This window comes from Kryptolebias marmoratus, linkage group LG19, assembly GCF_001649575.2.
Source record: "Kryptolebias marmoratus isolate JLee-2015 linkage group LG19, ASM164957v2, whole genome shotgun sequence".
NCBI lineage: Eukaryota > Metazoa > Chordata > Actinopteri > Cyprinodontiformes > Rivulidae > Kryptolebias > Kryptolebias marmoratus.
In genome coordinates this window covers 7,439,957-7,454,847 of record NC_051448.1, presented here as the reverse complement: position 1 = coordinate 7,454,847, position 14,891 = coordinate 7,439,957, and the positions used below count along the sequence as shown (strand labels likewise).

The window sequence follows — 14,891 nt, the reverse complement described above, 5'->3', positions numbered from 1 at the left end:
AGGCGTATGAGGATAAAATAAATGCCTCAGCTTCTCTCCAAGTTGAATTATTTGCAGATCTTCTCATCTAGCACCATCATGTGGCCAAAGGTATATTCACTGTACTTAAAATTAAATAGTTACGGTCGTATTTAACGCTAAAACTAAACCATTCCTCTCTGTAGTGTTTATTTGGTTGTGTTATTTAGTAAACGAAACTTGACTGCTGTCTGCTGCAGGTAAGATAGTGTCCACTTTTTCTTTGTGATTAAGAGAAATCAAAAATAAATGTCTATTTTGAATAAAACAAAGTTAAATATATAAATAAAGCAAGCAAACGGAGGTTGGTGGACAGTTTGTGGGCAGAGTAGAACAAAGACGGACGAGTGCAGAGGCACTTATTCAGACTCATGTTTTAAGCTTTCACACTGTGAAGTTAAAGTCATAAAGGCGGCAGAAATACATAATTTTTCAGTTTTGATTTGACAGTTTTGTAAATGAGTATCATCTGTGATAAAAAGAACTACTAAGTGCAACATTAACTACCAGAAGTCTACAGCATACAACAAAATACGACTGCTGATTTCTTATAAATTATAATTTATAAGAAATCAGCAGTCGTGTTTTGTTGCCAACAATTACAAGTTGTTTGTTTACATTCAAACATTGACGAGTTTGACGGATATCGAGTCGCTGATATACATATGACTTCATCCACACATGGAAAATAAAAATACAAAAACTATAAAAGCTAAACAAAAGAGGAGCCTGATTTCCCGTCACGTGATCGCGGCCGCCTGTGTTTTCACCCCCTCGCCGCTAGGGGCGCTGCGTCGATTCTGGCGCCGTTGTTTTTTGAACGAAGCTAGCCGCGGTGCATTGTGGGATATGAAATATGTAAAGATTGCTAACTATTGCTAGTTTACCGGACGTAACTGCAAATAAATAAAGAGTTAAAACATTTTCTCCGGGTTTTGGGGGGTGTCAGTAAACAGATGGGTTGCTGAATGTTTTAACTCGTCACTATGGTGAGTACAGAACCTCTTTTTAAAGACATTATGAGTTAGCTTTAGCCGGATGATGCTAACATAAGCAACACTAAAAAAAACAATTAACATCTAAAGTCTTTTAACGACTTATTTTACGCTTCGCAGTTGCACGCCTTGGGATATCTATTTTAATTTGTTAAATAGAGTTTTACTGTGCCAAAGTGTACTATTTGATTGGATTCAATGAAAACCTTATTACATTTCAGTGGTGATCAGTTTCATTTTGCTTCCAGGACGCAGCCACAGAGCAGTAAACATTAAAACAGCAAACTTCTCTTTATGGTTTCAGTCAACGAAAGCGGAATGCAGGGTGTCCAGCTCCACGTCCAGAACAGAAGAAAGGAGGAGATCCAGAAGCGATGGCAAGATATCAGATTGTGGTATCATTTCACACCCACATCCCTGTTATTATGAATTAAATCTCCAATCCAGTTGATTTCCCTGGTCCTCCTCCTTTCCCTTTTGGTTTTAATGTGTCGATTTTATCATTTAAAGCATAAAACAGAGCAAAGCAACACTTGCTTTAGGTACTAATGAGAATATTGGGTCATCTTCAAGAGAAATGTAATAGAAAACAAGCAATAGAAAGATAGTATAGTAGAAAGTTAGTTGACATGCAGCCGTCCTACATCAGCTCCAGGTGATACAGCACAAGTGCTTGAAAGGTCCTATAGGTTTTATAGAGTATTGTATATTTTTATATGTGAATGTAGCCAAAATGGTCTACAACCTGTCAGCTGTTGAGTGTTATTGGATTTGAAGTTAAGGATAAAGAGAGTAAGAATATGTAGGATTCATATTTTACAGCTGAGACGATCAAAAAAAGGAGTCCTTGTTTTGACTTTGTGCTTTGTTCTTTATTAGAACAAGAAAAAAGGAAGCGGAAACGAAGCCGTGATAGATCTTCCTCCTCATCCTCCAGCTCCTCGTCTTCATCATCCTCCTCCTCGTCATCATCGTCACCCTCTTCTTCGGGTTCATCGCGTTCATCCAGCAGCAGTCGGAGCAGCTCGAGTAGCAGTGGTAAGCAAAGTCTTGAAAGTCTTTTTCAGGCTTTTCAAATTTAATTTGTTTGATTTTTTTAAGAGGTTTAAACACCTTAAAGACACAAGCTCACATTTAAACAGATACATTTACACAGGCTTTTTATTGTTTGGAGCTCCGGCTGCTTCAGAGAGACGTAAAAGAGCTTTTTGCATCGCTTGCGCTCCAGAACGCAACTTTTTTGACTGGCAGAGGATATGGTGTCACTTTGCAGCTGTCTTCTGTCCAGGCACAGCTGGGAGAAACCTACTGTTGTAAACCAGTACTATCAGATAAATAGGATGTTACTCACTTCTATATTGTTACCGAGGACCTCGGTTGTTTGTAGGATAAACACAAAAATATTATGTGATCACTTGCAGATAAAGAGCAGACGGTTTTCCCCGAAGATCTGATTTAATGAACAAAAACATTTGATTTGCTGCTCTGTGTACGTCAGAGTCTTTGATAACTTTGTTTGCAGTCTGATTAACTTCTCATATCAGTGCTAATAGATTTGTTTTGTTGTCTGTCCTACATCACAACCACATCCCTGTTATTGTGAACTACCCAAGTATATATTTAAACCTCTAATTAGTTTACAACGTGTCGTCTTTGTTGTTGTTGTTTTCAGACTCTCGCAGTAAATCCAGAAAACAGTCAAAGAAAAGGAAAAAGGAGAAGAACAAAAAGGTAACAAGAACATGTTTTACTTTCTGTGCTGCTACATTTTTACATCTTTCTAAGACATATTTTTACACGTTTTTCTTGTTTCTTTAACAGAAAGGAAAGCGAGAAAAGAGGCATAAGCACAAAAAGGACAAGAAATCAAAAGGAAGAGAGAACTCGGGGCCTGTTCAGATCTCTAAGGTAGCTAAATATTCACTAATATTTTATTAATGTTCTGATTAAAACTAAGGCTAAGAGTTTCCTGTAAGGTGTGTTCATAAAGCAGATATTTCCTCCATAAATAGAATAGTGTGTTGGATTCATAACCAGCATCTAAAGCTGTTTAAATTCAGTTAGTAATTTACAAGATTCAGTCAGTTTAATGTTAAAATTCAAGCGTTTGTTTTACTTTCAGTACTTGAAGGAAAGAAAAAAAGGAAAGTACAGCATGATTTCAGGGAAGAAGATAAAGATGAAAGTAAAGAAGTCAAAAAAAGACAAGCAGGTAATTTCAGATTTCCTCTTTTGTATAAAAACAAGCCGGTGTCGTTTTATGGATATAGTTTAATGCCGTTCCTCCTTTTGTTGTCAGAGGGATAAAAATCGAGCAGAGCTGCTGGAGTTCCTGAACTCTACCCTGTGACGCCACCGCGGACGCCTCTCCTGTCTGATGTGTCAGCAGAACTCAGGAAGCAACAAACTTCGCTTTCCAGAAACAGGAAAAGAATTGGAGCTTTCCAACAGAAAGCAGGAAAAACGAGTGACTTGTACCGCCACAGGGGGGCAGCAGCGAGCTGGACTGAGTGGAGGAGACGCCGTCTCTTCCAGGAAACAGAGACATTCAGTCCGATAGCAGGTGATTATCTTCAGGTCAGTCTGATAGTCTTTGTTACGTAAGAAGCTTTGTTCGTGATCAGATCAGAAATTAAATCTACCTGCCTCTTACCCGTGAACACCTTTAAACGACTGCTCTGCCAATTTAGACTCCTGAACGATGCCATCATCGTTCAAAAGACAAATCCACCGTCCAGTCTGTCTTTGACGTCTGCAGAGCTAAATCAAGGTTTTTTGATTTGAGCTTCATATGGAAACGCAGATTAGACAACCTGTACCTGCAAGCATTTATCCAGACTTTACATGTTCTCCTGCAAAAAGAAGAGCACTTCCCCAGATCTCTCAGCTAACTCTAATATGAGATCGTCTATAAACTTCTGCTTTTTAAACCACCTTTTAAAAAGAGTACGTGTTTGAGCCCCATTTATTTTAGAAACCTGATGGTTAAGTTTTCTCTGTAACCTTCGAGTTTTGGGAGCAGCTGTTCTCCGTCTGGACTGAAATTGGCGTTTAAATCCTTGTTCATCATGAGAATCAACTGTTTTATAATTTGATTATTACAGTCTGTCTTTATTCCTCACGTTTCTTTAAATCTCCCGCCTTGAAATATAATATTTAATCAGTTTTGCTTGTGTAAAACCAGTTCTATGGGTGAAGGAGCAATGACTGAAAGGAAAAATAGACAGGAATTAAACTGCTGAAAAGCTTTTACTTTGAAATGTTTCACTCAAAAATGACTATTCCTTCCCATATTGTGTTCTTTTGACATGTTTTTGAAAATAAAAAAAAAGCGTAGGAGGAAAGCCTTCAGCGTTGGACAGCGGTTCTTGCTGCAGAGTTCTTGTGCGTTGTTTGAAACACGGAGCGTGAGTCACACTTCGAGTGGCGTTAAAGTGAACTACAGTACCCGTTTTAACAAAGTCTTCCTCATACAGAAAATATTATTCACCATACAGGCTTTTCATTCCTTTATATTATCTTTTACTTTTCCTCTTTAAGTAATCTGACCTAACAAATGGTGTCTTCTGCGACAAAAAAGCTTTTAAATCACATAAATATCTCCTATAAGGCTAAAGTAAATATCCATCAAAGTATCGGGGCAAAGTTTTCTACAAAATAAGGGAAAAAGCTTCGCAAAAGATAATCTCAGGCAACATTTAAAACTGTTTCAAGTGCTGAAAAACTTCAGAAAATGACCCTGTCAGGTGATCCTTGGCCTGGTGCAAAGTGGACATACTGTCCTATCTGAGTCCTGGAGATTTGTTACTCCCACTGAAAATGTCCGCCTGTAATATCTGTCCCTGAACGCCTCACATCAGACCACCTTGCTGCTGCTGGTTCCTTTGTATCTGAAGTCGGGCATGCTCCACACCCTCTGCAGCCTCTCCTCCGTCTCCATCCCCTTCTCCACGTCTTCTGACACGGTTTTCAGGTCGCTCAGCCCCGTCCCGTTGGCCACGGCGGAGTTGAGGCCCACCGTGCTCCCGAACGGGTTGATCTTGATGCGGGACCTGAAGTTCATGCTCATGGCGCGCTTGTTGTTCCACTGACGGGTCAGCCGCTGCGCCTCCTGCTCCTCCTTCAGGTGGTCCAGAGCCTCCAGGAGGACGGATCGGAACAGGCCGGACACCTCGTGCACCTCGGGCTCGTTGGACTGCAGGGCGTCCCTAAACCTGAGCCAAGCAGTACAGAAAACAAACACAAGGAAAATACATTTTCTCCCGCTCTTCAGATGACAAAACGGCTTTTATTATCTGCCACGAAAGGTGGGCAATCATGTAATTACCTGTGTTTCATGAACCACTGGATAGATTTTAATGAAACTCAGAACGTAATCACTGGATGAACATCTGCAACGGACTGACTTTGGGATTCAACCTCATTCAAGATGGCTGCCGCAGCCAGCTGACATTAGCGAGCACTAAAAGGGTCCTAACTCTAATTTTTTTAACAACTATTGAGCTAAAATGTGGCGTTGGGGTAGAGTGCTGACAAACCACCTGAGATCTTTGTTTAAATCTTTGTCAGGCCAGGCGGCGGGCGATATGCATTCCTTTATTTAAACAAAACATTAAAGCTGTATTTTTAAAAAACAATAAAACAGGCCGGTCATCAGAAACCTTTTGCAACTTTCTGTAGTACATTGTTAAAGTAATCTTGCTTACGGTGGCCTTTTAAAGGATGATAATGTGGTAGATGTAATGTTAAAGAGAACATTTTCAGCTTCATCCTTGAATAAAAGCTGCAAACAACCAGTAAACTGCTGAGTCATCCTTTGATTCTTTACATTTTGCTTCTAAGGAGCTGAGTCAGACCGTCTCGTCATTTAAGGAGTCATAATATTCCTTCAGGATTTCGAAACATCCTTTAATGGTATTTTGGACTTTGGCATTACCCCCCAAAAAATCATTTTCTTTCCATGAATCATTCAAGCATTAAATATCTTCTAAGGTTAAGCAATGAATCAGTGTTGTGTCGACACAGAACGATTACAAAATGGATATTCACGAGCTTTGTTACACAATTTGTTCCAATTCTCCTAGTTGAAGATATGAAAACATACAAACGATAACACATTTTGACACATAAAATATGATTTTAGCACCAACGAGGTGATCCTCGAGCCTCTGTTAGCTGAAAACTTGATATAAAGCGAGAAGTGGTGTCCAGTCCTGGTCCTGGAGGGCCACCGTCCTGCAAGTTTTAGTTGTTTCTCTGCTTTGACGTGCCTGATTTGAATGACTGAGTGATGAACAGGCTCCTGCAGGACCTGAAGACCTGCTGAAGAGCAGAGAAACATCTAAAACACGCAGGACGGTGGCCCTCCAGGACCAGGATTGGACACCACTGCCTCATGTTCTCCATGAGGCAGTGGTGTCAGTGAAATAAATAAAAAATAAACACAAAGCGAAATACAAAAGAAAGCCTGAAGAACTATTGATGGAGGCCACTTTTAAAGACTATGAGACGGTCTGGTTCTTTAGAAGCAAAACATAAAGAAATCACATTAAAACATTGAACAGGGAACAGTTCGCTCAAACTATCATCAAAAGTAGTGAATTACAGCCTCGTTGGTGTGAATCTTTCCACATGTTTCCCACGCAGGTGGATTCTGTGAACTATACAGTCTCCTTAAGCTGGATTTGAGCCCTTTGTTTGAAAAACAAACCCATGAAAATGTTAACATTGGCTCCCCGCCTGCGTTAACGCCGAACTTCCAGCCGCCGCTCCACAAAGTGGCTTTGCCTCAACACGCCTCCCGGGAACGTGTTGCCCAACAAGTGTTCAGCTGAGAGTTGTTCCCACCGACTGCAGCAAATCCTGCTTAGTCAGAGCAGAAACCGCAGCCTCCTGAGTCCCGACTTGTCAGGACGCTTTTGTTGTAATAATAGTTCTGAAGAAGTGGATGGACAAAGAAAATGTTAGAACTAGAAATGCTGTTTAACACTTCCTGGTTCTCCCTCACATTTTTGGACATTTATTCGTAAAGCTACGCTCTGATTGTTGTTGTTGTTGTTTTTAACTCCACCTCGCCACATCATCCCTGTCAGAGTCGATCAGGAGACCTCAGCAGACTTCTGGGAACAGGTGTTAAAATGAGCTCAGAGCCTCTCCGCTGCAGATTAAAGGATGGAGACGCGCTGGATGACGGAGTCGTCAGCCCGCTGATCGCCTTTCTCGACTTAATGTCTCCTCGTCCGTTTCGGCGATGACGCCTAAAAGGTCTTTTTGCTCACATTTCTTTCGGAAAGCCTGATCTCTTTAGCGAGAAGTGCCCACCTTTCCACATCAACCGGTGTAAAAGTCCCAATTAATCCCTTTTTATTGGATGCTTTCCTGTTTGTCATTGTTTTCTTGGTTCGGATTTAAAGGGAGCATTAACAGATCAGGTCAGTGATTCAGGTGGTGATTCTAGTTTAAAGTTTTCATTAAATTTTGAACATGGCCGTAAAATTAGCAAACATTTTAAGCAATTAACTTAACTGCTTTCATTTAATCTGTCGGATCGGAGTGTTAATCCGGCCTTGATTAGGGGGCTCGGGAGAGCTGGAGTGAAAATGAAACTTCTGGTTTTGCTGCAGCGTTTTTAATCCGCCGCAGTAATGAGAATATCTAAAAACTCTCTGCGGCTGATCGGTGGAGAGCCGCTGTCCTTAATGAAAGATTAGACTGAATTAATCGTAAGATTAGACATCCGCAAGGCGAAAGGGCTCAGATGACACGTGTTGGTGGAAAAGTTTCTGACTTTTTAAGGTTGTTGGAGGTCAGATTCTCTCTGCTGACCTTAGAAGAGTTGACTGTATTCAGTCACGACAGGAGAAGGAATATAAAAAGCTGTAAAATCCTAAATGGACTGTTTTTATACAGCTACGTGACACCTGCAGCACTTCTTGGTCTGCGCCGACTGTTAAAAGATCTGCAGGACTTTTCTTTTAACACAAACTCAACAAGAGATCAACAAGAAAGTTGGGTCTGACGTCAGGATCAAATACCTGAGCTTCAGCCCCATCAGGTTCTCTCAAATCTAAAAATGACGCAACAGGATAAATACGTGCTAATGTTTGGCTGATATGTTACAAGAAATACTCCTCTGTTTTTGTTTTTATTTCATGACTAGAAGGTGACTAGAAAGATGAGCTCCTTTAACAGCCTTTCAAAATAAAAGGCCCATCATTTCTTGAAAGGTTGCATATCGCAACCGGCTTTCATGCCAGAGTTTTAAACTGATGAGAAGCAGTTTTGGTCAAACCCTGTGAATAACATGCTGACTGTTTCTGTTCGAGCTGTAAAGGTTATTAAAAACAAGAAGCGGCTCCGTTTCTGAGCTCGGCCTCCTTACTTGAGTATGACCAGGCCGCAGCAGGACGGGGGCACCTTGGCGCACAGGTCCTCCAGCGCCAGCCTCTCCCCGGTGCTGATGTTGAAGGAGGAGCGCGGCGTGCTGGCCAGCCAGCTGTAATCCACGCCGGTCTTCAGGCGTCGGTACTCGCTCTCCCTCTCCCTCTGCTGCCTCTCCGTCTCCTTCAGCTGCCAGCTGAACTCCAGCATCAGGGTGTCTGTGACCACGTCGGCTGGGTCCCTGCGGGGGCTCCGGTAATACGACTCGTTCCAGCCGAACCAGGAGGCCATGACCTCCTTTAGTTTCCTGAGAGAGAAGGCGACGCAAAGTTAACACGTTGAGACGGACTCCGGTTTCCTCCCACAGACTAAAAACATGCATGACAGGTTCATTAGTAACTCTAAATTGTCCCTCTGGTGGACTTGGGACCTGTCCAGGGTGTCCCCTGCCTCTTGGAGACTTGGGACCTGTCCAGGGTGTCCCCTGCCTCTTGGACAGGGACTGCTGGAGACAGACACCAGCATCCCGCGACTCGGGAAGAAAATGGATGTCTGGATGTTCAAACAGTTGCTTGAATCGACTGATTTCTGTGAAGATTTTTGAGTTTGACAAAATAATACTCAAATACTTTAGAAAAATACTCACTTTATGCAGCTTATTTCCTCCACAAATAAAAAAAAACTGAATAAGTTTGTCATTTCTCTTTGCAGGAATCCTGAATAAACAGGTGGAGGCTTTAAGCTTTATTTCTAACAGATAAGAGCTGAAATGATTTATTCATCAGTGAAAGGCGCCGCGTCCGGCAGCTCTTTGTTCTGCAGGTGTCACATCTGCTCACAGCCACAATCAGAACCTTTGAGCTGCGAAGCTTTTTGTCCCAAAACTACAGAAAGAAAGAAAGAAAGAAAGAAAAGTGGCGCCTCCGCAGCTGATTGATGTATTCTGACTACAGCGACCGGGTTTAATCAGGATTTTATGATCAACTTGTTACTTTGTGAACTAAATTAGAGAAATTAAATCTTCTGTTAGAAACCAGGGTGGATGCCGAGTGCTGAACGACGTAGCTGAACGAGCTGAAACTGCCTTGTTAAAGCTAAAAACACAGAACACGAGCTGAAAGCTGAAAGAAGCAAAATGCTGCCTGAAAAACAAAAAAAAACAACTAAAGTAGCAAAACAACCGCTAAAGCTAATAGTTGCAAAAAGCTAAAAAAAAGGGCTATCTAATGGTAGCAAAACAACAGCTAGAAGCTAAAAGTAGCAAATTGCTAGCTAAAAGTTGAATGTAGCAAAAAGCTAGCTGGAAGCTAAAGGTAGAAAAGGCTGGCTGAAACCAGCAGGAAGCTATTTAAAAGCTGAAAGTAGCAGAACAGCAGCTAAAAGAAAAACTGGAGCAAGTTTGTTGAAGCGGATTTCCAAGATTATGATGTTTTTAAGGAATTAAAGCAAATGTATTTCAATGGGAAAATATTTGTAAATGAAGTGAAATATGTTGAAAAGTATAAAAGTGACACGATGAGCCGAATGTTTTGATGAACGAACGGCTAAAATAACAAACCGTACAGCAGGAAGTCAGATGTGCAGAAACAAACAGAAAAACTCAGGCCTGGATGCTGAACCAGAGTTTTTTAAAAATTTTTTTTTAGTTATTGCAGCAGAAAATTAAAGAATCGATCATTTAAACCACAGATAAAATGCATCGGATTCCAGCCGTGGAGGCGTTTGAGGACTCTGGTCATTCATGTTTAATATCAGAGCAAAAATAAACATCCAGACAGAAGTTCGAACTCCTAAGAAGTGTTTTAGACTCGACCTCTCGCCGTGTACACGTGCTGTCTTCTCTAACGTTAATCTGTTGGCATGCGGCTGAAGCTGCTGTCCACGCTTCGCTCGTCTGGGCGGGTTTGGGGGCGACGACGGGGTCAGATTAACCTCGACAAACTGAGATTAGGGCCGCACCTGCTCCTCGATCTGCAGCCAGCAGAACGACTCTCAGCATCTGCTCCGAGATCTTTAACGCCGTTCATTTTGTATCGTTTAACTTTTGGGGGGGAAAACGTAAGGATGCGTCCTGTTCTGCCTGACTTACCCACAAGAGGAAAATAATCCTGATATTCCACATTGAACTGTGTTCAGGGAGGAAAACTGAAAATCTTAAATGGAGTGAAAAAAGAAGCAAATGATTCGTTTTGTTGCTTCATGAAATAAATTTACTTTGGATAATTCAGCCTGAAAGTTAAGAAATTTTCCAGTTCTGTGAGTAAAATTGGTAAAAATTAACAATAAACAAACAAACAGGGCTTTTATTACCAAAACGCTCCATTATTTTTCCATTTATCAACCAGTTTTTAAAGAAAAACTCATAAACTTCTTTATTTTTTCATAACCAAACATCCAAATTCATCTAAAATGAAATTAGTTAAAATGTAAAGATAAAAAAAGAGATTTTAGAGTGTTTCCTATTGGTGAAATTTAAATATTTTCAATGTTTAGTTGGAGAAATGACTCCTTATGTAATGATCTGTCGATGTGTTGTTCTCTTTTCACACAGTAGGTTTGGTTTTAAGTCTGCAGGTTATAGACACAAAACCAGTTTTTATTAGAGAAACATCAGTTTATTAAGCCAGTTTTTAGCTTTTACTTCAAACAGAATTGATAAGATTGTAAAAAATGTGCTTTTTTTTGTCTTACCTCTTGTTAGTTTTGAGTTGGACTCCACAGAAAAACAAAAAAACAAAATCAGAGCAGAGCAGAACACTGTAAGTCCTCCGACATCAGAGAGCCCGTTGGATCCTGAAGAGTGTTGAGATGAAACGCAGAGACAGAAGAGAGCTGCTCTTCCTCCTCGTCCTCCTCGTCCTCCTCTCAGTGTTCCTCGTCCTCCTCGTCCTCCTCCCAGGAGCCTCCTCGGCCTGCCTCTACTTGTTGCCGGAGGTTGAGGGCACCATCTCCACGGGGAGCCACCCCCCACCCCACCGATGAAGTGCTTATGTAGCTTTTCGCGATTCGCCGTTGCCATAGCGATGCTCCTAAGCCTATTTGTCCACAATAAGCTCCATCAGCTGAAAGCGGGAGCCGGAGAGCGATGGAGACGCAGATAGGGAGGACAGCGGCGAGGCGGGCAGAGGAAAATGTGTTGTGAGGTCACACCGTGTGAATTAACGTCCCACAGATTTACAGGATGTGTTATCTAACGTTTTTTTTATTTTCTTTTTAGCTTGATGTAGGTAATCGAATCCAAACTGAATGTGGAGTCACTGTGTGGGTGGCGTTTGTTCGGCGTGTAGGTGGGAGGAACGAACCTCAGACGGGTTTCTTTCTGCACATATTCACAGTCACCTTAAAGTCCTCCTCGTCTTCCTCTGTCTCCGGCACGCCGTAAATAAAATACCGGGTGAGCCATGAGCTCCGTTTGGTCACGGCAGGAAGGGATGAGTCTGTCATTCGGCAGGTTGATCTTTACGGGTCGCCATCTTCATTGCTCAGGGAGAAAAGGTCAAAGACTCGGATCAGATCAGACGAACTTCGCGCGCGTTCGGTTCTCTGTTAGCACAATATCTCGTGACAAATGGACCACGGTAATCATGAGGTGGACGTCTACAACCAAAATGCTTCTGGAGTCAACCGCGTTCAAGATGGCCGCCTCAGCCAAGCCACTTTGGCCTTTAGCCTTAAATGCCTCCAGCTCAATCCGTGCTGCAGATACTGAGCTAAGATCTGGTGTGGTAGTAGCTGAGAGTCATCCCCAAACAACGATACGAGCAAAATCTTCTCTTAAATGCTGCCGTTAACTATCGAGCTCGACTCTGTTAGCAAAATATCTCATGAACCTGTACATGTCAAGATGGCCGTCTTATTCAACCTTAAAATGGCTGCGGCTTCGTCCGTTTTCCAACTAATGAGCTCGTTCTTGGCGTGGTAGTAGCTGAGAGTCGTCTTCAGACACATTCTCTGAGCGCTAAAACAACCAGAACTTCGTCCCTTTTTCGTTTTCAGTCGGTATAACTGCTCGGGCAACCTTCTGTCGTCTTTTAAAGCTCCCGATAAAGAGCTCGGCACTTTGTAGAGCAAAATGTGTTGACAGATTTCAGAAAACAAGGTTGGCGTCATGTTTGCGGCGGGCCTGCGGAGGTAAACGTGGTCAAACCGAACAAAGGCAGAGGATCTGCCGCGGCGTGAAGGTGACAGATGGGCGGGTAATCCCTCCCTGTAATCCCTAATCCTCTGAAGTGAGTCCATCCACGGCGCTCTGACGGTTCGGGCACGTCCGGCTCCTCCTTTCATCATTGTGTGTTCATCACCACACACACACACACACACACACACACCTCCGGGTCATGAGTGTACGGAGCGGGTTACCAGCTGCCCTGAGGCTTCCCTTGTTTTGTTTTTTTCAGTCCTGGAAAAAAGTAATAAAACTGATTCCTGAAAGTGTCTTTTTTTTGTTTTTGACAGTTCAAACATGTAAAGGAAAGAGGAGATAAAACAGCTTTCAGATCAATCTTTATCCCCTGACGTAGGAAGTGCTTCCATATTTACAGAAATCCAAAGATCTGTTTTATTCCCTCAGATTTTCTGCTCAGGAAACCAGTAATAGTTTTGTTTTCCAGCCGGGTTTGACCCCCGAACTTACAAACTCCAACATTCTTGCGTCAACGAAAGTTGACTGGCTGTGGCGGCCATCTTGAACTGACTCTTCCTGAGGTCCGTGCAGGGACTGTGAGCTGACTGTTGGCCGGGTTCTTCATCTGTCTGAGCTTTATGGGAGAGTGGTGAACGGGAAGATTTAATCTGAGAAAACTCACTAGATTGTTTAGAGACTCGTGTTTATTCCTCCCCTCCCCTGACGATGGATTTAACAGAACTCCTGGACACATTTAGGGCCTGGAAAGTCCTCCTGTACCCGTCCCCTGACTTTTCTCTGGGCTGAATTAAGACAGTCGCTTTAAAGGGGGTGAATATTTATGCAGCTGATTATTTCACATCAAATATTTTTATTTAATTGGTAGAAATATAGTTTCACTTTGACACTGAAAGGTTTTTTATATATTTTTTGTAAAGAAGGCCAATTTAATGTGATCATGACTGATTTTATTTTTTTTATTTTTTCACTGTATAAGTTAAAATGAGTTTTCACATAAAGCGCGATTAAAACATCCGGAATTAAACTTTAATTCTCAACACAGGCACAATATTAATTGTTTACACACAAAAATCCACTTCAGAGTCTGTCTTTAGCGCTGAAATGTCCTTTAATGTTAAAAAATGCAATATAAGAAGCTTGTTTTTTGTATTTATTTTAGAAAAAGCAACATAAATCCTTGGCAGCCAAATACCATAGATATGAAGCGTGTGTCAGCAGTAAAACACGTTCTGGTAATATTTTTTCAGCTGTAAGTTATCAGTCCCTGCGGAGGACAGCTTATCATTTTGTCACATTTATTTAGGAGTTTTTTATTTCAGCATGAAGGAATCTGTTATTAAAGCTGCCACGTCAGCATTTCTGACAGGACAAACCTGATCCAGATGTGTAAATATGAATGAAGTGGTATTAATCAGAGGATCGTAAACACCTCTAACAACAACAACAGCAGCAGCGTACGTCAGGCTGATTATGTAACGCTGGGATTATCACTACTGAGCTACTTTTTGAATGAGGTCAGATTATTTGTTTACATTTTAGCACCGTAAGATAAATTTAGCTCTAAATTTAAGAAATAATGAATCATATTCATTCAGCTTCTCGCTTTTAACTCAGATTAATAATAAAAACTTTGTTTACTTTATTAATTCGTTCATTTCTTTATCAAATTGTCACAGTTTGATCCTAGTCAAATAAAAATAAAGTCCATTATTTTGTCTGTTTGTTGGATTTTTAGGGGGACTGAACTCATTTTAATTAATTTTAGCTCAATATCTGTCAAATTAACAGAGTTATGGCCGTTCTTGTGTTCAGTAGTGTTGATTAGCTGTGGCGGCCATCTTGAATTGAGCTGACTCTAAAAGTTGATCAGTTTCTGAGGTAAACAGTGATTATTTATTACAAGTTTCATTGAAATCTGTTCTCTAGTTTGTGAGATATTTTGCTAACAGACAGACACAGGCAAACCCAATTATCTTTCACCTCTTATCAGCAGGTGATAATAATTTTGGAAGACAAAAAAAAGAGATTTTGAGACTTTTTTTAAAGTTGTTGCAGTGCTCGGATTCACCACTAGGGGGAGGAGACTCGCTATTTTACCTGTGTTCCCCCCAAAAAAACGCCACAGAAAGTCTTTTAATATGAAACATCTGCAGGATCACCTCAGCCTGATGTTGTGACCGTCAGGTTCTGGGTGGAGAAAGAAAAGCAGCAGCGAGGAGCGTTGTTCTTGTTTTGAGAACAGAGACCTCGCATTCTTCAGATAACATGCCCGAAACGCCGGATTAAACAAACTAAACCTGACTTTTTACCTGCTGCGCCGACATCTGTCCACATTTATCCACATCTGTCCACAT

General features: G+C 41.5%; 2 protein-coding genes across 3 annotated transcripts; one reads left to right on the top strand and one right to left on the bottom strand.

Annotated features, from left to right (window-relative positions):
- The first annotated feature begins 825 nt into the window (after positions 1 to 825).
- Positions 826 to 4,357, top strand: si:ch211-22i13.2 (uncharacterized protein LOC553945 homolog). 2 transcript variants are annotated; one of them, XM_017412022.3, is made up of 7 exons: positions 826 to 1,007; positions 1,318 to 1,390; positions 1,893 to 2,051; positions 2,686 to 2,744; positions 2,835 to 2,921; positions 3,136 to 3,225; positions 3,313 to 4,357. In XM_017412022.3, exons 1-7 carry the CDS (start codon positions 1,005 to 1,007, stop codon positions 3,361 to 3,363), a joined length of 522 nt encoding a protein of 173 aa, XP_017267511.1. In that variant the 5' UTR covers positions 826 to 1,004; the 3' UTR covers positions 3,364 to 4,357. The 2 variants fall into 2 exon arrangements, with proteins under 2 accessions (XP_017267511.1, XP_017267510.1); XM_017412021.3 differs by having other exon boundaries at positions 827 to 1,007; positions 1,318 to 1,408.
- rd3 (retinal degeneration 3, GUCY2D regulator) lies at positions 3,800 to 11,239 on the bottom strand. Its single transcript, XM_017412020.3, has 3 exons — positions 11,085 to 11,239; positions 8,395 to 8,700; positions 3,800 to 5,227 (listed from the first exon to the last, which is right to left on the bottom strand). The coding sequence occupies exons 2-3, from the start codon at positions 8,682 to 8,684 to the stop codon at positions 4,870 to 4,872; spliced, it is 648 nt and encodes a 215-aa protein (XP_017267509.1). The 5' UTR covers positions 8,685 to 8,700; positions 11,085 to 11,239; the 3' UTR covers positions 3,800 to 4,869.
- Positions 11,240 to 14,891: the final 3,652 nt, after the last annotated feature.

Coding starts and splice junctions, on each gene's coding strand:
- si:ch211-22i13.2 (XM_017412021.3), top strand. Junction 2,922..3,135: donor GGCCTGTTCAGATCTCTAAG/GTAGCTAAATAT, acceptor TTTTACTTTCAG/TACTTGAAGGAAAGAAAAAA. Junction 3,226..3,312: donor AGTCAAAAAAAGACAAGCAG/GTAATTTCAGAT, acceptor TTTTGTTGTCAG/AGGGATAAAAATCGAGCAGA.
- rd3 (XM_017412020.3), bottom strand. CDS start 8,684: ATGGCCTCCTGGTTCGGCTGGAACGAGTCGTATTACCGGAGCCCCCGC. Junction 5,228..8,394: donor TGCGGCCTGGTCATACTCAA/GTAAGGAGGCCG, acceptor TGCTTGGCTCAG/GTTTAGGGACGCCCTGCAGT.